The 23,466-nt window shown below is 39.0% G+C and overlaps 1 protein-coding gene across 5 annotated transcripts in view; it reads right to left on the bottom strand.

Moving 5' to 3' along the window:
• ESR2 (estrogen receptor 2) overlaps positions 1 to 23,466 on the bottom strand; it is a 187,888-nt gene that overhangs the window by 9,296 nt on the left and 155,126 nt on the right. For 3 of the 5 annotated variants that reach the window (XM_021081294.2, XM_021081350.2, NM_001001533.1), the window contains 2 exon segments: positions 21,287 to 21,425; positions 14,536 to 14,669 (listed from right to left, as the gene is read on the bottom strand). In XM_021081294.2, coding sequence (XP_020936953.2) covers positions 14,536 to 14,669; positions 21,287 to 21,425 — 273 coding nt within the window. 5 annotated transcript variants of the gene reach the window in all.

Below are 23,466 nucleotides of genomic sequence, written 5' to 3'. Positions count from 1 at the left end.
CTGGATGTAACACAAGTGCTTTCTTTTAACTAACCATTAGTCTACTCTGCTACATGACATGTGCTCTATGTATTTCTCCTGCCATAAAGCAATCTTAATGTCTCTGGATTCTAAAAGGAGTAAAAAATGTGTGCCTGTATATATGTCACTCTAAAGTGACAAGAATTGAGACTATAAAAATATTCTGCTAGGGAGTTCCCTGGTGGTGCAGCAGGTTAAAGATCTGGCATTGCCATTGGTGTGGCTCAGGTCACTGCTATGGTGTGGGTTTAACACCTGGCCCAGGAACTTCTGCATGCTGCAGGTATAGCTGAAAAGAAAAAAAAAAAGTACTTGGCTAGTATACAAATGTTCATAGCAACATTTTTCATAATAGCCTAAGAGTAGAAATAAACCAAATGTTCACTGATTGATGAATGGATAAAATGTGGTATATGCATACATGGAATATTATTGAGCCATAAAAAGGAATGAAGATACATGCTACAACCTGGATGAATCTTGAAAACATTATGCTAAGTGAAAGAAGTCAGTCACAAAGGACTACATTTTGTATGATTCCATTTATATGAACTGTCCAGAATAGGCAAATCTATAGAGACAAAGTAAATTAGCGATTGCCTTGGTGTGTGGTTGGGTCAGAGGCTGGGGAGTGACAGATAAGGAGTACAGGGTTTCTTTTGGGGTGATGAAAAATATTCTAAAGTTGCTTTGGATGATGGCTGTTTAGTCTATGAATATACTAAAACCCAGTGAATTATATACTTTAAATGGGTGAATTATATAATATATGAACTATATTATAATAAAGCTATTAATTTAAAAAATAATAAGCTAAGTCTTTAGAACCAAAATTGCAATAACATGAAAGCTCCTCAGTACCTCCCTGTATCTGACCAAGGCTCCCCCAAGATAACCTGGGTTGGCCATTGGGTCATCAACCAGCCAAGGGTGAGCCCTGGACCTTCCACAGGCTGTGGCAGCAGCATCACTCCATTCAGGACTCAAGATCCAGCACTGATAAAGGGTTTAGGGACAGGAGTCACTGCAATTTTGTAAAGGTGTAGCTATATCAATTTGATATACAGGGGAAGATTTTATATACAAAAATATTAATCTACATCAAACCATCCTGGGGAAGAACTGGGCTACAGAATACCTATTTTGCTGCCTGACTTCTCTACAGTCAGCATGGCTATGCCTGCAGTTTGGCCACTCACACACACCCTCTTGCTCATCAATGGACAGAGTAACTGCTAAGTGGAAGACCCTGGGAAGGACAGGAGACAAAGCCCTCACCCCAGAATGTTCACTGCCCAGACACACAGGGAGTGAGAATTAACACCTCCCCCCTCCCAGTCTCCAAAAATAAAAACATAAGATTCCATTTTAAAACCAAATTAACTTACTTTTCCTTAAAAAGGCAAGATCTTGGCACACCACCACACACATACCAAAGAAAGTAAAATAAAATCAAGGACACAATTTCCTCTCCTCGTTATCGCGTGGGAAGAGATATGTGCTCCTTTCACCAGCCACCTGATGACATTCTGGGTGGCACATGGGCACCCAGAATGTCATCAGCCTTGCAGATGGGCAAGTTCCCAACATTGGCCACAGCCTAACAGTTAAAGGACGAAGACAAAAGCTTGCCTCAACTGAAAGCAAATAAATCAAAAGAGATAAAGTGTTTAACAAAAATCTTAGAATTCTAACCAAAGGAAAAAATGTTCTGGCTTTTAGAAGGTGTATGTGGGGTTTTATTTGCCGTCTGTTTTGAGAAAAGAAATCTCTGTCTACAACCATCCCCTTTAACACCACCTCCTAACCCAGCACCAGGAGAACAGACTTCTGTTATACGCGCCTGGCATGCTGATAGCCACAGTGCTTTGCGCCCCTGTTCTCCATCAACAGGAAAGGACCCATTTGGCCTCTTCAGCGCTTTTGACCTTCTCCACCCACACGTCATGGGAACTCTCCTCATAAACTCAGAATGAACTAGGGCTTGAGTTGGTGCCTCAGTAATTTTCTTACTGTAAAATAGGATCACCTGGTTCTAACCATTTCATTTAATGAAAAGTTTCATCCATATGAAAACTTTGTAATGAAAAGTTTGTAAAGTCTTAAAACTGTTTAGATAAATTGACTTCATTCCTAATTTTAAGTATTTTAAAAGATGATTTGCAAATTGATCCCATTTTTCCCCCTAGATTCAGCAGCCTTTAGTTCAACCCAAAGGAGGACGTACCTAGCCCCCAGGTGACAAGAGGCTGGTCCCACTATTTTTCATTTGGATACATTGCTACACCTTGACGTTTCTAAAACACTTTAACAAATATTGTTAACAGCATGTGCTAAGTGAAATACTTTCCATTGTCTCTGAGTTCAGGAGCCACATCAAAGACTATATAGCACAGTAATCCTTGTCACCCTGACATCTTTCCTATGTGTGGTGAAGAGGATTTGCTGAAGGGGGAGTTTGAATGGTGCTGGGCTCCCGCCAGCTGTCCCCACAGAAAGGAACATGCAACTTCTCCTACTCAAGCCTGGTAAGGATCAGACCCCATGGTAACTGCTAGAGTGTTTAGCCCTATTCTAGACCAAAAGCCTTATATCTAATTCATTACTGCTGAGATTTTTATGGGGATCAAGGTGAATTTGTAGATTATTTATGGGGAGGACTGACATCTTAACATACTGAATCTTCTAAGCTATTAACGTAGCTTATCTCTCCATTTATTTAGGGTATCTTTAATTTCTCTCAGCAATGTTTTGCAGTTATCAGTACATGGTCTCACATCTTTTGTCAAATTTATCCTAAGGTTTCATAATTTTTGATGCTATTTTAAATGTGTTGATTTTTAAAATTTCAATTACTAATTGTTCACTGCTACCATACAGAAATAAAATTACTTTCATATATTGCCCTATTCCCAAAACTTTGTTAAGCTCACTTTCTTATAGACTGTTTCTACACAGTCTATCACCTTTTCAAATAAAGTTTTACTTCTACCTTCATAATCTGAGTGTCTTTTATCTCTTTTCTTGCTTTATGGCACTGACTAGAACTTCCAGTAAAACAATGAATAGAATTCATATGAGTGGATATATTTGCCTTATTCCTGATAACAAGTTTAACATTAGCTGTAGGTTTTTCCTAAATATCCCTGATCAGGTTAAAGAAGTTTCCTTCCATTACTGGTTTGTTGAGCATTCTTAGCAGGAATGGGCATCAGATTTCATCGGACCTATGGAATAATCCTACAGTTTTTTCATTATTATTCTGTTAATATGGTAAATTAGGTTGACTGATTTTCAAATGTGGAAGAACCCTTGTATTCCTGGGAAACTCACACTTATTTATATTATTGGATCCTATTTCTAAATAGAAATTTTGAGAATTTCTAAACCTAGGTACATGAGAGATACTGGTCTGTTGTTTCCTTCCAGTATGTCAGTCTGGGTTTCCTATCAGAGTAATTCTGGCCCCATAAAATGAGTTGGAAAGTATTTCCTGCTCCTTAGTTTTCTACAAGAATATGTATAAACTTGGTATTATTTATTCCTTAAGTGTCTGGTAGAATTATTCCAGAAAAGCTATCTGGGCATGGAGTTTTCTTTGTGGAAATGTTTTCAATAACATAAAACAAATTCAATTTCTTAGATATAGATATTGAGAATTTTTAAGTTTCTTTTTGACTGAGCTTCAGTACTTCGTGTCTTTCAAAGAATTTGTCCATTTTTACCTCATATTCAAGTGAACTGGCATAGTTGTTTATAATATAACCTTATTATTCTTTTTATTATCTGCAGAAAAATGTCACCTGTCTCACTGCTAATATTGGTAAATTATACCTTCTTTTCTCTATTCTGATCAGTCTGGGCTAGAGACATCAATTTCATTGATCTCAGAGAATCAGATTTTGACTTTCTTGATTTTTATCTGTTTTTTATTTTTTTTTATCTGTTCCCTTGCTTTCCACTCAATCCTTTAATGTTTGTTTCTTCTGCTTACTTGAGGTTTTCTCTTCTTTTCCTAAATTTCACTAGGGTTGAAAGCCAAGATCATTCATTTCAGAGCCTCCTTTTTTTTTTTTTTTTTTTTTTTGTCTTTTTAGGGCCACACTCGTGGCATATGCAGGTTTCCAGTTAGGGGTAGAAGTGGAACTGTAGCCTCTGGCATACACCAGAGCCATAGCAACGTGGGATCCGAGCCGTGTCTGTGACCTACACCACAGCTCACAGCAATGCCGGTTCCTTAACCCACTGAACAACGCCAGAGATGGAACCTGCGACCTTATGGATGTTAGTCAGATTTGTCTCCGCTGATCCACAATGGGAACTCCAGAGCTTACTTTTTAAATTGAAATACAGTTGACATACAATTCTAAGTCAGTTTCAGGTGTACTGCATAGGGATTTGACATTTGTATCCATTTTGAAATGATCATCATAATAAGTCGAGTAACCATCTATCTCCATACAAAGTTACTACAATATATTGACTATATTTCTAATATTATATATTACATCCCTGTGGCTTATTTTGTAACTGGAATTTGTACCTATTAATTCTTTTCACCTATTTCATTACTCTACCTCTCTCCCCTCCAGCAGCCACCTGTTTACTCTGTATTCATGAGTCTATTTTTGTTTTGTCTATTTTGGTTTTTTTAGTTCCACATATAAGTGATATCATATAGTATCTGGCTTTCTCTGACTTATTTAACTTAGCATAATGCCCTCTAGATCCTTCCATTTTGTTGAAAATGACAAGGTTTCATTTTTTTAATAGCTGAGTAATATCCATTGTATATATGTATCACGACTTCTTTATTCACTCATCTATTAATGGACACTTTTATTGGCTTCTATCGGCTACTGTAAATAATGCTGATGTATGTGGATCTCTTCAATTAGTGTTTTTTTCTTCAGGTAATTACCCAGAAATGGAATTGCTAGATCATATGGCAATTTCATTTTAATTTTTGAGGAACCTCCATACTTTTTTCCATAATGGCTGCACCAATTTACAGTCCTACCACCAGTGCACAGTGGCTCCCTTTTCTCTGCATCCTCACCACATCAGTTACTATTTGTTGTCTTTTTCATAACAGTCATTCTGACAGGTGTGACATGGTATTTCATTGTGGATTTGATTTGTATTTCCCTGATATTTAGTTATGTTAAACAATTTTTCATGTACCTGTAGACTATCTATCTGTCTTTGGGAAAATGTCTATTAAGGTTCTCTGCCCATTTTTAATTGGGTTGTTTTCCCTGTGCTGAATTATATGTTCTTCGTATATTTTGGATATTAACCCCTTATTAGATATATTAGTTACAGATATCTTCTTCCATTCAGTAGGCTACCCATTCATTTTGTTGATAGTTTTCTTCACTGTGCAAAAGCTTTATAGTTTGATATAGTCCCATTTGTTTATTTTTGCTTTTGTCTCCCTTATCTGAAAAGATAGACCCAAAAAATATTGCTAAGACCAACGCAAAAGAGCATACTGCCTATGTTTTCTTCTAGGAGTTTTATGATTTCAGATCTTACATTTAAGTTTTTAATCCATTTTGAGTTTATTTTTATATCTGGTATGAAAAAATAGTGTAGTTTGATTCTTTTGCATGTAGATGTCCAGCTTTCCCAACACATTTATTGATGAGGCTGTCTTTTCACAAATGTATATTCTTGCCTTCTTTTTCATAGATTAATTGATCATATATATAAGCATGAGTTTATTTCTGTGCCCTCTAGTCTGTTCCATTGATCTCTGTGACTTTTTTTTTTGTGCCAGTACCATACTATTTTGACTACTATAGTTTTGTAGTGTATTTTGAAATCAGGAAGTGTGAAACTTCCAGCTTTGTTTTTCTTTCTCAACATTGCTTTGGCTATTTGAAGTCTTCTGTATCTCCATACAAGTTTCAGTTATCAAATCACAAAGCCAGAGAGCCAAAAAAAAAAAAAAAAAAAAAAAGAACAAAAAAACTGCAAAAACAACATAAAATGGCAATGAGTACATACCTATCAATAATTACTTTACATGCCAATGGACTAATTGCGCCAATCAGAAGACATACAGCAGATGAATGGATAAAAAAGTAAGACCCATATATGTGCTGCCTACAAAAGACTTACTTCAGATATAAAGACATACACAGACTGAAAGTGAGGGGATGGGAAAAGGTACTCCATTCAAGTGGAAACAAAAAGAAAGCTGGGATAGCAATGCATATATCAGACAAAATAGACTTTAAAACAGACTATGAAAAGAGAGAAAGAAGGATATTACATAATGACAAAAGAATCAAACTTATATGCACCCAATATAAGACTACCTAAATACATTAAGCAAATATTAACAAACATAAAGTGAGAAACTGACAATAATAGAATAATAGTAGGAGACTTTAACAACCCACTTATGTCAGTGGACAGATCATCCAGACAGAAAACCAATAAGGAAATACCAGCCTTAAATGACACGAGACCAGATAGAATTAATAGATATATATATATAAAATATTTCACCCCAAAACAGCAGAATATACATTCCTTTCAAATGTACATGGATCATTCTTCAGGACAGATCACATGCTAAGCCGCGAACAAGTCTTAATAAATTTAAGAAGGTTGAAATCATATCAAGCATCTTTTCTGACTATAAAAATGTGAGACTAGAAATCAACTATAACAAACTGCAAAAAACACAAACATGTTGGAGTCTAAACAGCATACTACTAAAAAACCAACAAGTCACTGAAGAAATCAAAGAGGAAAGAAAAAAATACCTGGAGATAAATGAAAATGGAAAGAAGTGATCTGAAATCTATGAGATGTAGCAATAGCAATTCTAAGAGGGAAGTTTTAGCAATACAAACCTATCTCAGGAAACAAAAATATCTTAAGACCTTCCTTTTATTGTAATATGGGTGTTGAGCACTATAAAATTCCCTTAATCTATTGCTTTAGCTGCAGCTCCAAAATGTTGCTATGTTGCATTTTCATTTTCAGTTAGTTCAAAATGCTTTATAATTTTTATTTTGATTATCTCCATGATCCATGGCTTATATAGATATATGTTATTTGGTTTCCAAGAGTTTGGAAAATTTCCATGATCTTTCTAATATTGGTTTCTTTTTATTTTATTTTATTTTTTTGTCTTTTTAGGGCTGCACCTGTGGCATATGGAGGTTCCCAGGCTAGGGGTCTAATTGGAGCTATTGCTGCCAGCCTATGCCAGAGCCACAGCAATGCCAGATCTGAGCCGCATCTGTGACCTACACCACAGCTCATGGCAATGCCAGATCCTTAACCCACTGAGCGAGGCCAGGGATTGAACCTGCAACCTCATGGTTCCTTGGTCGATTTCATTTCTCCTGTGCCATGAAGGGAACTCCTAATGTTGGTTTCTAATTTAGGCCCACTGTGTCAAAGAAAATACTTCATATGACTTACATCCTTTAAAATGTATTCAGTATAGACCATATTAGGCTCATAATATGGTCTATACTGGTAAATATTCTATGAACACTTGAAAAGAATGTGTCTTCTGCTATTTTGGGGGTCAAGGGTTTTTAAAATGCCAGTTAAAGTTGGTTGACAGTGTTATTCAAGTCTTTATATTTACTGAATTTCTGACTATTTGTTCTATCAATTATTGAGGGGTATTAAAATACTCAACTATAACAAAGGATTTGTCCATTTCCCCCTGAAGTTTTACCAGATTTTGCTTCATAAAGTTTGAAATTCTCTTATTTGGTGCATAAATGTTTAGGATTTTTATGTCTTCTTGATAAACTGACTCATTTATCATTATGAAATAATCTTCATAATTAAAATATTCTTTGCTCTAAAATATATTTTTTCTGATATTAACATAGCCACTCTAGCTTTTGTTTGATTAGTCTTAGCATGTAATATCTTCTATCCTTTTACTATTAACTTATATCTTTACACTGAAGCGAATTTCTTGTCAATAGCAAAGAGTTGTGTCTTATTTGTCCAATCTGACAATATTTTCCTTTTAATTGAATTTTAATATAATTATTGTTAGGATTAAGTTTAAATTTACCATTTTGTTAGCTTTTTTCTGTTTGTCTTATCTATACTTTATTTGGCACTTTTCTTTTTTTAGATTATTTTTTATGGTTCCATTTTATCACCTTTACTTTGGCTCTAATTCTTTGTTATTTTCATTGTTGCATTTGGGTTTATGATAAACATATTTAACTTACTACACTTCAGCTTCAAGTACTACTATAGCACTTCATGCATAAAATAAAAATCTTACAATACTATACTTCCATTTGTCCTCTCCCAGCCTCTGTGGTCTTGTCATATGTTTTACTTCTACATAAACCCACAATATATTTTTTTCTGCCTTAAGCACTAGATTACCTTTTAAACAAAAGCAAAGTGTTTAAAGTAGTTAAAAAAATTCATTATATCTACATTATGATTTGCAGGACCTCTTTATTCCTTTGTATGGATCCATGTTTCTACCTGGTATCATTTTCCTCCTGCTTGAAAGACATATATTAATATTACTTATAGTGTAGGTCTGCTAGTGATGAACACTTTCCATTTTTGCATGTTTGAGAATATTTTTGCCTTCATTTTTGAAAGGCATTTTCCTCATGTAGGGTATTCTACTTTAACAGCTTTTTCTTCAAGTACTTTAAAATGCTGTTTGTTCCCTTATTTCCTTGACTTGCCTCAAAACAGAAATTTGCTGTCATCCTTGTCTTAGTTTCTCTGCATGTAATATCTTTATTCTCTGGCTACTTTTAAGATTTTTCTCTTTATTATTGATTTTAAGCTACTTGATTATGATGTGCCCTAGTGTGGTTTTCTTAATGTTTCTTGTGCTTGGGATTCATAAAGCTTCCTGGATTTGTGTGTTTATAATTTTCATTAAGTCTGGATAATTTTCAACCATTGTTTCTTCAAATATTTTTTAACCCCTCCCCCTTAAGGGACGCCAAATTCATGTATATTTAACAACTACAGTTGTCCAAAAGCTCCCTAATACTCTTTTTTTTAATCTCCTTTTTTCTTTTCTTTCCATCTTTTGATAGATTCTATTGCCATTGCTTAACTTTTTAAAAAATTTTTTTTCATTTTTTAAAGTTTTTTTCTTTCCACTCTTTTTTGATAGATTCTATTGCTATTGCTTAACATCCAGAAATTTTTTTCTTCTGCGTGCCTAATCAGATGTAAATGCCATCTGAACAGTTTTCACATTGAGAAGTTCAATTTGTGTGTTTCATATTTTCCGTGTCTCTTCTTAACATGCTCATGCTTCCCTCTACTCCTTGGACATACGGAATATACTTATAGTAATTGTTTTATTATCCTTGCCTACTAATTCTATCATCTGCATCATTTGGGCTCTTTTCCAATTATTGTCTTTTTTCTCATTATAGGTGATATTTTCTGCTTTTTTGCATGCTTGCTAACATTTGATTGGTCTACTTTGTTAGGTGCTGGATATTCCTTTATTCCTTTAAAGAGTCTTGAGCTTTATTATGGGATGCAGTTTGTTACCTAACAATAGTTTGATTCTTCAGAGCAGCCTTTATCCCCAGACTCATGTTACTCTACTACTGAGGCAATCCTTTTCTGAGTACTACCACCAACATCCAGTGTAATATCAGGTTTTTCCCTGTGGCTGGTGAGAACATGAACATTCCTGGCCCTGTCTGTAGACATCAGGGGGTGTTCCATGGGCTCCTTTCTGGCGGCTCTTTCTCTGTCCTCGGTTAGTATCCTCACAAGCATGAGATTAGTACTCAGTTGATGACCTGATGGGAATACCTGCAGATCTCTTAAGCCTCTCTGCCCAGCTCTTTCCTCTCTAGTACTCTCCCCTGCAAATCCTAGCTTCCTTAGCCCCCACCCCCCCAATCCACAGCTCTGTCCACTCAAGTTCAGGGAGACCACTGGTGTCTACAGGGGTTACCTATCCTGTGTTGCAATCTGGAAACTGGCTCCAGGCAGTAAACTGGTCAGTCGAAGGGTTCACCTCATCTGTGTCTGTTCTCTTGGGGATCACTGCCCTGAGTGGCCCGTTGTCCAATGTCCAATGCCTAGGGTTTTTAGAATTTAAGGTGGCTAAGTGGATTCTGCCCCTGTATTTGGTTTCAAATTAATGTTACAAATAATTAAGAAGAAAAAATCCTGTAACTTGAAATGCTTAAAATCTAACATATGAAAGACTCACCTCTCCTGAGAGTAGAAATTTTCTAAGAGAAACAGAACCTCATTTTCCTAACAGAAATGCTGAAGAAAATAAATTCAGTTTGAAAACTGTTATGACTACCAAGCCAACAAAATATTCTTAAAAGGAAAGTTCTTGGAGTTCCCTTTGTGGTACAGGGAGTTAAGAACCTGACTGCAGCAACTCAGGTTGCTGTGGAGGCGTGGGTTCAATCCCTGGCCTGGTGCAGTGGGTTAAATGATCTAGTGTTGCTGCATAGGTCGTAGCTGTGGCTTGGATTCAATCCCTGACCTGGGGACTTCCACATGCCACAGTTGTGGCCATTAAAAAGGAGGAGAAGGAGGAAATGAGAAGAAGGAGAAGAAATTTAAAATTTGGATTTACTGTAAAACAAATTCTATTCATTTAAAACCACAAGTGGTAATTACATCAGATGCCTCCCCATCCTCTGTAATTCTCTTAACATGGCAGTTCTGTCAGATGCTGTAGAAGGAATATCATGGCCTTAATCTTCTCCATTTGCATAGATGATGTTTCTAGCTTCCCAGCAAAACTGTATGATTTCTCAGAGGCTGAAATGATTGTAAGGAGTCTCGCCAAACAGAAGGCTTTGCACTGCAAAGTGTTATAACAAGAAGCAAACTGCTTTCCACGGAGCACTCTGCTGCACAGAGAAGAGGTCAAAACTATTTCTGCAAGTAAGAGAAGCCCCATGACCTGGCATTTGATGAATCTCCTGTGCCAAAATAGGAGTGTACTTTTCAGGTAAAGCTTCTCTTTTACAAAGGCAGAAATGACAGAGAACACTTGAGGTAATGTCTATTGGCAGGATCAAAGAGAAGTTAGGAAAAGGGTGATTTTATTCCACAGTCAATTTCAAACGTCCCACCAGCGCATTTCCTATATGCACATAAACTTAATGGCTGATGTAAGCTGGGACCTCCTCTTATTTTATAGAAGGTGAATGGTAACAGTAAATGCCAAGAAGAGGTCAGAAACCCCAGAGCACTCAGGAATCTTCTTGGCTTTCCCTAACAATTTTCACTTGTCCAACAATCCATCACTTCTCACAAACTTTGCTTTCTAGAGCTGGGGTAGAGAGTGTATTGGGTGCAGGGGAAATGTCTTGTGAGGCACATAGGGCCAGATTGAGTCCCCACCAGGAAGTACCCAAAGGGTGTCTCTAGAGGTTCCAAACCTCACACCACCTTCAGATTCCTTCTTCACTCCCTGTCTCCCTGCTCCTTCAAGATATAGCCAAGTCCCGCTGCCCTCCCCTGCCCTGATCCACCTATCTCCTGGACAGCACTTCATGCTCTATACCAGGGTTACTCGAAGTACAGTCTCTTACCATTCCACAGAGAGAGAACTAGAAATCAAAGGTAAGCATTTGAAAACTTCTATAGCAATTGACACAGTAATTTTAAATCAGATGAAACTAACAACAAAATGCTAGGGCTTATATTTTGCACTTTCACGCTTCTAATATTTTTATATTTTTTGACTAAAGTAGTTGTCTATAACTATTTTATTTTTTGTTTTGTTTTTATGCACCTGTAGCACATGGAGGTTCCCAGGCTAGGGGTTGAATCAGAGCTGCAGGTGCCGGCCTATGCCACAGACACAGCAATGTGGGATCCAAGTGGCATCTGTGACCTACACTGCAGCTCATAGCAATGCCGGATCCTTAACCCACTGAGTGAGGCCAGGGATCGAACTTGCATCCTCATGGATACTAGTCAGGTATGTAAGCCATAGAGCCACAATGGGAAATTTTTATTTTATTTCAACAATTTCAAAGTTAAAAAAGAAAGGGAAATCTGGTCCCTCACCATGGATAGTTTGAGAAGCACTGCTCTATGTGTTTCCTTTTCCCTACATCAAAACTCATGCCAATGTCCAAGGGTACCTCTTAGAGAGGAAGTGAATATAGGCTGGAGAGGGACAGGTCAGCTGGCCTCACACCAGGAGGCAGCATGGAACTCATGCAGACACAGGTTCTGCATCACATTTTGGCTGCAGGAACTGTGGCTTGGTCTGAGTGAAAATAAAGTAGCATAATTCCATCTCATGGATTCCTGTTGCTCAAACACTAAACTCTAAAACTGGGTAAAATCTAGGTAATTAAGATTCATACATTGCCCAAATGAAGTCTGTAAGTCCTCAGCTGAGGATTAAAACTTGGACATATGTATCATTTGAGAAAGGAAAAAAACAAAAAACAAAACAAAAAAAAACCCTAAAAGCCCAGGGAGAGTAGATAGCTAAGCAAACCAAAGCAATCAATGCCTAGTAGAGCAGCTGGAATGAATACCAGGTAGACGGTAAACCCGACAGGATGAAAATTACACAGAAGCTCAGAAATGTGTGCAAAATAACACATCTCTATTATTGCAGCAATGTTTATAATGGTTAAAAAAGGAAAATGCATATTAAGTAAAGGCCCATCTTGGAGAAATGGCTGCACAATGCAGACAATGCCCTTGGCTTTAAAGACAGAGTCAGATCTCCCCTCATGAACCTAGAGAGACTTCACAGCAAGCTGAAAAGGGAAAACGCAAGATGTAAGGAAGTATTTGTACATAGCATCCCATTTTTTTTTAATGGCAAAAAGGGCCTATCTGTATATATACTGGAGGTGAGGTATTTAAATGATTAGAGCATGGAAGAAGGTATGAAGTCTATCCTCTGGTTGTGAAGATTACCTACTTGGTGTTAGACTGGAAGGATCAAGCAAAACTGGGCAAGCTTCCTTCAAAGTTTCCATAATTTTTAATACAAGATGCTATGCTGTTGATGTAAATTTATATATATGAGTATAAGTGTACATGTATACTTCCCTATCTCTATCAAGATCTATTAAAGAATGGTCACCAAAGTTTTGATGGTTACCTGGGGTGGGGATAGGGATTCCTAGTGATTTTTAATTTCTTCTTTGTTGAGTTTTCTTTTGTTTGATTGTTTACAATAACTAGGTATTATTTATATAAGAAGAAAGAAACAGCAAAACCTCAGCATACCATATCTTAGACTTCTGCCTCATTTCCCACTTCTAATACCTACATTTCCCTCGAGCCAGTTCCCTTCCTTGCTGCCCCCCTCCGCCATACTAAGTCAGTTCAGGCTCTCAGACCCAACTCTTGTTGGGCCCCCTGCCTCAGTCGCTCCCCTTTCCAGTAAGTCCACAGCATGGAAGCCCAAGTGACCTTTCAAGAATGCCCATCTGTTGGTAATACTTCCCCAGGTGACCTTCTTCTCTAGCTGCTCAATGCCCCAAGCAATGGTTCTCACCCAGAGTGATGTACTGTAATCTTCCACGCTGCATTTTACAGCCTCATCCACCTCCCTCTACACTCTACCACTGCATGACTTGCAGTTCCTGGCTCACCCCATCCTTTCACTCTTCCTGGCCTATTCCTCCCACCTGCCCAGTGAACATCCGTTCATCGTTCCCTTCTGCAACCATTCTGGCATCTCTCCTGTCTTCCCAGAATACTCAGTGGTCTGTATACACTTTGGGATTGCACTGATATCATTCTCTTCAATGAATGTGGTTTTTTTCCTCTCTCTCTCTGAGTTACTGGAGGGCAGAACTATATCCTCAATGTCTTCAGAGAATGAAAGAATGAGTGAACTTGTAAAAGCAGAACCCAAAATAGTGAATATAAATTCATGTTAACCATGTAAAAGGCCTGTATAAACACTGGAAATGGCTGAAAGTCTAGTTATAAAATACATGAGACCAGTTATAAAATACACAATCATGGGGGTGACTCATACAGTATGGTGACAATAGCTAATAATGCTATATTGCATATTTGAAAGTTGCTAAGAAGATCTTAAAAGCTCTTATCGTAAGAAAAAATGTTTTGTAACTACATATGGTGGCAGATGTTAGACTTATGGTGATCATTTCTTAGTACATACAAATTTTGAATCATTATGTTGTACACCTGAAACTAATATGTTACATGTCAATTATATCACAATAAAATAAATCAAAATGTCAAAGAAAGAAAAAAGGATGAAAGGTAAACATTCAAAAGCTCATTTTTTTCTTTTCAAGTAGAGTAGCTTGAGCCACTTTTCAACTTACTAACAGTAATTCACCCAATGGATAATTTATATTCAAATTACCAAATGTTAACTACAGTTTAAATCCCCACAAATTGAAACAAGTCAGAAGGAAAGGCATTTTCCCCTTTTTAAGTAAAATAAGAAATTCAGTACCCCTCAACATCATGCCAGCTCTAGAAACAGCATCTCTCCCTCATAAAACATAGCCCAACTACATGGTTACTTACTGGAGTTGAGGAGGATCATGGCCTTGACACAGAGATACTCCTTGTGTTGGAGTTTTAACTCACGAAACCTTGAAGTCGTTGCCAGGAGCATGTCAAAGATTTCCAGAATTCCTTCTACACATTTCCCTTCATCCCTACAAAAATCCATTTGGAAATTTAAGGAACATAGAGCTTCAGGTAGCCATCAAAAGCAAGAAGGAGAATTTTCTTTTTCATCTCAAATTTCATCTTGTATATCCTTGTTACGTGGCAATGAGACCACAGCCAGAAATATGAAATTACTGCAATTATTTTTATAAAAGGAAGACAGGACATTTCTTACAAGTCCCTAAAGCAAACTTTTGAATAAATACTATTTAGGGACAGTGTACACCGGCACTATGTTTTCCTTCTATCTGTTCACCAAATGTTTTATTTTAGGAATACCACTTCTGTTGATTATTTTTGATCTAAACCATTTTAACCAACCAGCCCTCCATATGACATGTATCACTAAAATGAGACATTCTATGTTCCCAGCAGAAGTCTCTGAAGTATTAATGAGGAAAGACTAAATGTTACAGAAGCAAATATCCCAAAAAGAAATAATCCTTGATATCAAGAGTTTAACTCTCATTTCCTGGTGGTTAATTAGAGACTAGCAGACAAATAAGAGAAATTTAAATGTAGTTTGAAAAGAAGCTAATATGACATACAAAAAAAATCACACTTACAGAAGATAAATTAGAATTAGTAAAGGAAGGTAGAAATGGAGACGTGGTAATTTCAACTTGCCAAAATTGTTTTTAAGAAAGTTTTAGACAAACTTTGGACCATATAATCAAAATTCTTTTGAGTGCTCCTTACAGAAATGGTTAAGCATACATTTGAAGTAAATTACTTGAAGCTGGAGAAAATACCAGCTTCAATTCACTCCAGCCAGACACACATTATTCCACCTCATTGCTCCCAAAAAACTTCCACTATCATCAATCACAGAGTTACTAGAAGTCTGTGACAAGGAAGCAGTTAAGACGATTTTGCCACAAGAACTTTCACGTGTTTCTAAAAGCTCGCAGTACACAGCCAAAGGTGGCCATGGCCACAGTGGGTTTCTGCAAGTTCCCTTTTCCTTTTCCACAGCAGCCCCTGACCTGGACCTGAGATCTTCAGAGAACTGGCTGCTGCTCCTCCCTCAACCCTAAGCCAGGACATTTGGGTGGTGGTATTTGGGAATGAAGGGACACCCGTGGGTACTGCCCATCCTCGTAAAGCCTTTCCCATCCGGTGTTACTCTAGGACAGCAGCTCACCAGGATCCTGCAGACCATAGCCTTCACATCTCTGCAAGGTCACTACACAGGACTGCCAGTATACAAACTTCCCCTTCTGGCAAACAAGCATGGTAACATTAGCAACCAGTTGAGACATTCTGAAAGTGCACAGGTTAAATGCTAAAACACCAGGTCCCCTGAGGAGTCACTCCTAAGGGAGAGGCTGCCTTGGAGAATACAAGCTCTGGGCAAAGGATGCCAAAATCTATAGGAACCCCCCAGACCTCCATGCCCCATCCTCCCACCCCTCCTGCTCTGGACTTCCCCAGCCAGCCTGAGTGTCCTGTAAGGACACATATGCCCTGCACATAGCAGAGCCACAAGAAATACTCACTGAATACCCCTTAAGCCAATCACCAGATTAATCTGCCCAAGACATTTTGTTATTAAAAATTTTAATTGTTGGACTTGAAGATATTTGATACTGAGAAAAGATGATTTTAAAATATCTCTGGAGGCCATGGGCTGTGGTGTAGGTTGCAGACGTGGCTCGGATCTGGCATGGCTGTGGCTGTGGTATAGGCCGGTAGCTACAGCTCCAATTAGACCCCTAGCCTGGGAACCTCCATATGCCGCGGGAGCAGCTGAAGAAAAGGCAAGAAGACAAAAAAATAAAAATAAAATAAAATAAAATATCTCTAGAGGGAGTTCCCATTGTGGTGCAGCAGAAATGAATCCAACTAGTATCTGAGGATGTGGGTTCAATCCCTGGCCTCGCTCAGTGGGTTCAAGATCCAGCATTGCTGTGAGCTGCAGTGTAGGTCACAGACGTGGCTCGGATCCCACACTGCCATGGCTGTAGTATAGACCAGCAGCTGTAGCTCCAATTAGACCCCTAGCCTGGGAACTTCCATATGCCACAGGGGCATTCCTAAAAAGAAAAAAAATATATCTTTGGGGGCAAAAACAAAATATTCACCAAGTCCTACATTGACAGTTTAAGTTTCCCTCTTTATTCTTATTCACTAAGAAGTGGGGTCATGGGCATATGTCCACACATGGGTGTACACACACACACACACACACACACTCCTCCCCCAGTAGTATGAGAAGGGGACTCATTTGAAATCAATCCTATTTTGCAGAAGTTGCCACCTGTGCCTGCCTAAGAACACGTCCCTAAATACTGTTTCCTCATTAAAACATATACCAGTTTAATATAAACTCATATTTTTAAGATGAAGGGAGAGTTAACATTGCAGGATATCTTAAACCCTGGTAAATACTGCAACTCACAGTAATCAGATCATGTGTATCTCATGAAAAAAGTGAATTTCTAAACCAGTTCTAAAAAACTAGGTCTGATTGCTTTCTCAGCAGGCATGAGAGCCAACCCTCATTTAAGGGGTGGTAAGGTTAGAATATTTTTATTCACTTGACGGGCTATAGAAATCAAATACATTTCTAGAAAACAAATGAGAAATATAGGGGCAATAAGGTACAATACCTCATAAACAACATCCTAATAAAGTTCTACTTTAAAATAAGTTATACAGAACACAGTGAGGAAGGAACTTCAAAATAACAAATCAGTGAAACCTATTTCATTTATTTTATAAGTAACTATGAAGTGATCTGAATTACAAGTAAGAAATCAGGATGGGTTTAAAAGATGTGAATTCAAGCTAATGGGTATATGATGTGGATGTTAAAATACTGAAACAATGTATCAATCAAACCAACCTACTCGTAGAAATTTACTATTATACCCCATTTGCCCACAAACCAGTTTTAAATAAAAATAAAAGTAGTAGTTCCATGTGGTCTATTTTATTCTTTGATAACCACCCCTTTATAAAAGAAAAAGATTCTGCGTGGTAACCAAGGACAAAATGTTGAAAGGGTCGGCCTCTCTTTGGGATTCACTGTCCTGTACTGACAGAGATACCCACCGGCAGACACTTGGGGCTAACGGGCCACAGTTATTTACCTCCGTGTGGGCAGCCAGGAGATTAGGAGAGCTTAGCACGTGGAAAGGGCTTAACTATCAAATTCAGGTGAAAGGACCTGAATACAAAAGGGAAATAAAAATTCAGAAATGAAACTTCTGCAGAGTTGTGGAAGAAAATTCCATATACAAGTACCTAATGTAAATGCAAACTCAGTACATATACACCTGCAAGTCCCCAGGACACCATAAATATCCCCTTCCTCTGACTTCTTAGAACATTTAACACTTATGAGACAGTTCCCAGTTGATGCCAAGGACACATGATGTCTTGGCATAAATGATTTTTTGAGCAAGAAGAAGTTCAGATTCTGTGGCAGATTTTCACATGAATTTGGGATTCTAGTGATGACAGAAAGAACTACCTTGTTCAAAATAAGCTGAGATACCCAGATTTTCCTCTCATCCCCAGTAGATTCAAGTTTTCTCGCTGCAGAAGCCTCAACAAGAATAAAGGGAAACAGAAATTACAGTCTCAGCCTCCACAAGTAAATAGGCTAATTTAGTTGTATTCACAGCTTACATGGTCATATCACCACTCGAAGGAACTCCGACAGGAAAATCCACCAAAAGACAGTTATTTTCAAGTAGTGTGAAAATTATTTATTCACATTGCAAAAAAGATTCATAATATAACTCCTTCGTGGTGCATGATCCCCGACTTTTTGAATAAATAGCATTGTGAACATTTTGAATAAACAACTCCTCCGGACACATACCCATTAAAGTGTCTTTATCTGTATAATGGATTCACTAAGAATCTCAGACTTGAAATTCTAGACTTTCCAGAGTTAATGTGCTAAAAACAGGACAGACTGCAACAAAAAATTACCACTAATAGGCACTCCAAAAAAAAAAAAATGCCTGTTCAATGTGAGTGTATCGACAACTCCTAAGAATTCCTATTCTATATTCACTCAAATATACTCAATTTCCGGGTTGTAAAAAATCCTACTTTCAAATATTTATAAAGTAATGTGACTATCAAAACAGTATTGCTTCTTTAATAAGAAGAAAAATTATTTATTTTTGTCTTTTATTATTTAAACAGGTAGGCCTAAAATCTATCTGGGATTTATGTCAATTTTTAGTAACTTATACACATACAAGAATTAAGGAACCCATACAATAAGCTGATAGTTGTACTAAAAACCAGGAATGAGAAGTTCCTGGTGCCTCAGCAGGTTAAGGATCCAGTGTGGTCACGGCTGGTCAATGCAGTGGGGCGGGTTTGATCCCTGGCCCAGAGAACTGCCATATGCTGCGGGTGTGGCCAAAGTGTGTGTGGGGGAAAGAAGGATCAAACAGTCACTGAAAATAAACACTAAATGTGGTGCCAATTTAGAAATCAAGGCAGAAAGTAAAATAACCCAATCCTAATGTTCACAAATTTACCACCAAAGGATAGAACTTCTTCCTAGCACTAACTTCTAGGGAATTGTGTGTGTGTGTGTGTGTGTGTGTGTGTGTGTGTGTGTGTGTGTGTAGGTTTATTTAAACTCCAAGTGGTAGAGTTCTCATTGTGGCTCAAAGGGTTAAGAATGCTACTAGTACCCATGAGGATGTGGGTTCAATCCCTGGCCTCGCTCAGTGAGTTAAGGATCCAGCGTTGCTGTTGCTGTGGTGTAGGCCTCAGTTGCAGCTCCAAATCAAGCCCTAGCCTGGGAACTTCCTTATGCCACAGGTGCAGCCCTAAAAAGAAGAAGGAAAAAAAAAAAATCCAAGTGGAACATAATGAGTGAATGAATGAATGAGAGTAACTGCTTGGCTGAGTGCCTGGCCTTTCTGCCTTCCTTGCAACATGGTGCCTGAGATGACACAGCAGGAGGTGTAGGTTTCTAAAGTGGGCAGAGAGTAAAAGAAAGTTATTCCAAGACAAAAGAATAAGTGAAGTAGAAAGTTACTTTGCCTTTTGGCCTCCTGTTCTTTCCCCATCCAGTTCTCTATCCCGCTGAGGGGCATGTACTGTTACAGATAAGAGTGTGAACTTGACAGCCAGCCCCTGCACTCAGCTCCATCCCTTCCTACTCTGTACCTGCAGGCATGTTACCCCCTCTCTTTTCCATGTCTGAAGGACAGGGATAATAATGGTGCGGACCAGTAAAGCACTCTTATAAAGAAGAAATGACTTAGCACATATCAGTGCCAACATGGTGCCTGGCACACACAGGCCAACAAGTTAGCTGTTTTGATTTCGACGGAAGGGTCTGGACTTTCAGAACCTCCCTCTGTGGTTTACCATCTGGGCTTGCTCCTGTGAGAGCCAGAGTATATGGTCCAGCTCTTCCCAAGGCCCTGTTCTCCACCAAAACACCTCAGTTACTTAGAACAGGGCTCTTTGTCAACGCTGTTGCCCATGACAACAGACAGAATGGGGGCTGACATCCTGGCTATTACTTTTCATCTTCACAAGGTGTGTGTGGGGAGATTCTGAAGAGGTAATGAGTTTGGGGGCAGACACTTCCTATCTACTGCATTAGGCATCCTTCTCTCTGCTTAGCGTCAAATGTGGCTGAACATTCAACACTAGCACCTTTTCAATACAAGGAATGTGGAAATCAATTTCCATGGAGGTTTTCAACTGTTCAATTTTACACCAAGAAAGCGTTCTGCTTTTCCTACTAAAAAGCTTGAGTGTTGCATATTCTAGCCTTTCCTCCACAAACAGTTCACCTAAGTCAGTTAAGTCAACTGGTTCCTTCTCTGGAGTTCCCATCATGGCTTGGCGATGATGAAACCACCATATGAGGATATGGGTTCCATCCCTGGCCTTGCTCAGTGGGTTAAGGATCTGGCATTGCCATGAGCTATGGTGTTGCTTGCAGACGCAGCTTGGATTCCGAGTTGCTGTGGCTGTTGTGTAGGCTGGCAGCTACAGCTCTGATTCGACCACCTAGCCTGGGAGCCGCAGGCACAGCCCTAAAAAACAAATAAAAACTGGTTCCCTTTCTGTGCCATCTTTAAAAGAAAACTAAGTGCAATCAAGTTACAGCATTAATATTATCAACCCCCAGTTTCTTTTAACTTCCATCTGATTTTAATAACCATTCCTTCCACTGCAATTGCCAACAGTGGTCTACAGATGCAGTTAGAGTGAGTTAAAGCACATTAAACTTCATAGATTTATAAGAACTGTATCACCTGCCCAGACAGCTAGAGATGCAAATGGACCCTACGAGTGGGAAGAACAGCAGGACATCTTAAAATTATAACCTGAAAATGGAATCTTTTAATGCAGAAAAATCTAAGTTAGTCTGTACACTGAGTGGCCACACACCCTGCAGGACACAGGTCCCTGCTATGGCCTGGCCGGTGAATGCAGCCGAGCGCTCATGCTCTCCTTCTTCGGTGACGGAGCTCATGACTTTATTTTCCTTTTCCCACCCTTTTGGGGGTGAGGTTTTAACTGCAGAGCCTAGGACTTTGTCCCCACCTCACTCAGCACCTCACTCAAACCAGTCAGAGAAGAAACACAAAGTATTTTTCCTCACCTGTCCAGAACGAGGTCTGGAGCAAAGATGAGCTTGCCGGGGTGGTCGATGGAGCGCCACATCAGCCCCACCATGAGCACCTCCAACCAGCAGCTCTCCAGGAGCCGCACTTGGTCGTACAGGCTGAGCTCCATGAAGCCTGGGGGAAGCGAGAGGCCGTGAGCATACCCACCCTCCTCCGCCGCCCCCAGTTCCATAAAAACAGAAGAGCAAGTTTTAAAAAGCTGAGAAAACATAAATCATATGGGATGTGGGGTGGGTATCAGTATTTTGAAGACATGGCTAAATGCTGCCAAGGAAGAAAATCTTAAACTCAAAAGGAGCAACTCACAATTTCCAGTCTCCAACCCCATCTAGAGAAAAGTGTACTTCATTTAGAATGCGTAAAGCACTGTCACCTGGGCTCCTGCAGCTTCCTGGAAAGATGCCAGGGGAGAACAGAGAGCTGGCTCTGATCTCTGATAGTAACATCCTAATAATTCTGCACTACTGAGAAAAATAGAGCTCCGCCTCCAGTAGAGGGGCAGCCTCTCTGGCCTGGTCCAAGATTGGGACTGGGAGGAGTGGGAGGGTGGGGGATGGGGCTTGCAGAGAGCAGGGCCAGCCCTGCAAAAAGCCAAAGCTCCAGCTGAAAAAATTTCACCAATTGCTCAAAATTTCCCATCTAGTGTTAGAATCACTCTGAGTGGGTGCACTGTCTCTAGGCTTTTCTATGCTGAAGAGTGCATGTAACAAATGAAACAGGTCCCTAAAGAAGAACACTTCAAAAAGCAAAGTGGAGATCACTGGTTCGCCCTCTACCCTGCCCCCAAGCCACAGTAAGAGGAGGAGGTGGTATAATGTAAATATAGTCACCAAACAGCCTTGGGATGAATGGACTCTGGTCAGAATCCCTGCTCCAGCTCAGCCCAGCTAGATACTTAATCTCCTTTTAAGTCCTTGCTTTCTTACAGGAAAAAATGGGGGTAATAATGCCTACCTCTGAGAATTTCCTATGGGTAGGATCTCTCATCATCCTCCTTTTATAGATAAGGAAACTGGCACAGAGAACACACATGATTCAAGTCTTTGAACAATTACCACAAAAATCTGCATAAAGGAGAATTTAATAGAGTGATGAATGAAAAGATGTAGAAATCCTTTCCAAAGCCACATCCCACACTTAGTTCAGGAGCCTAAAATGCGTGTGTGTTCCAATCTCACCCACAGTGATAGACAATAAGCCTACCCAAGGGAGATCAAGCTTTTCATACTTGCAGATATGGAACAAAATCAAGGCTAGTTGATGTCTTTTTGTGTGTGTGTGTGGACACTGACTATATTATTATCTGTGAAAGAGGGAAAAAAACCCTCACAACTCAGACCATGCCTAGGTTTTCTGAAAATTTTCCAAAATGTCAGGCTTGGAGAGGGACTAAGGCAGCTTAAGAGTTGGGCTTTGTCATGGCACAAAGAAGCTGAATTAATTTCTCCACCTCTCTCCACGTGGGTGGGGTCTTGAAAACTAGTGCTTGGAATACATGCAGAGCAAAAGCTAGAGAAAGTTGAGTCCGTATCATCTCCTATGGGAAAGAGCTGAGGAAAAAACATCATTCTGGCAAAGGTGAAGATGCTAGACTATCAAAACAGAACTAGGAACCAGGAAATTCTCAGGAAGCTCAGAAGCCCACAAATGACCTGTTGTGGATACCTGAGGCACTTACACCCAGCTGCTCTTCACCCAGCACCATACCACTCTCCAGCTTTACAATTAGCCTAATCAGCTGCTGTCCTCCAGGTCATGGGAATTGCCCTAGTGGGTTAGAACTTTGACAGAGACCTCACTTCTTAGACAAACGTAAAGATGTAACTGGAGAAGCCCTTGCAGGGGGACGAAGGGTTGCTGTCATTCTTTGTTAGAATCCTGATTCATTCTTTCATGGAAACACCAATTCAACTGATAATTAGATGGTGATTTTGGCACATTGTAGTACTTCAGATATATGTTACAAACTGGTCTGGGAATGTGAGCACATTATAATGCACATTTTACATGATGACTCATGAATAACCCAACCCATGTTTAACTCTATCAAGTTAAGAAGCATTCCAGGTTTATTGATGATTCATGTTACTTCTGTAGCCGATTTTACTCTACTTGTCATATATTTCTTTTATGTATATACAACAGATTTTTTCTT

Source organism: Sus scrofa, chromosome 1, assembly GCF_054392235.1.
Source record: "Sus scrofa isolate SSC_HxYL_T2T_F1_AM1 chromosome 1, Sscrofa_HxYL_maternal_Yorkshire_Landrace_v2.0, whole genome shotgun sequence".
In the NCBI taxonomy this organism is placed as follows: Eukaryota; Metazoa; Chordata; class Mammalia; order Artiodactyla; family Suidae; genus Sus; species Sus scrofa.
The sequence above is the reverse complement of the archived record's forward strand: the minus strand, read 5'-3'. Positions and strand labels throughout refer to the sequence as shown.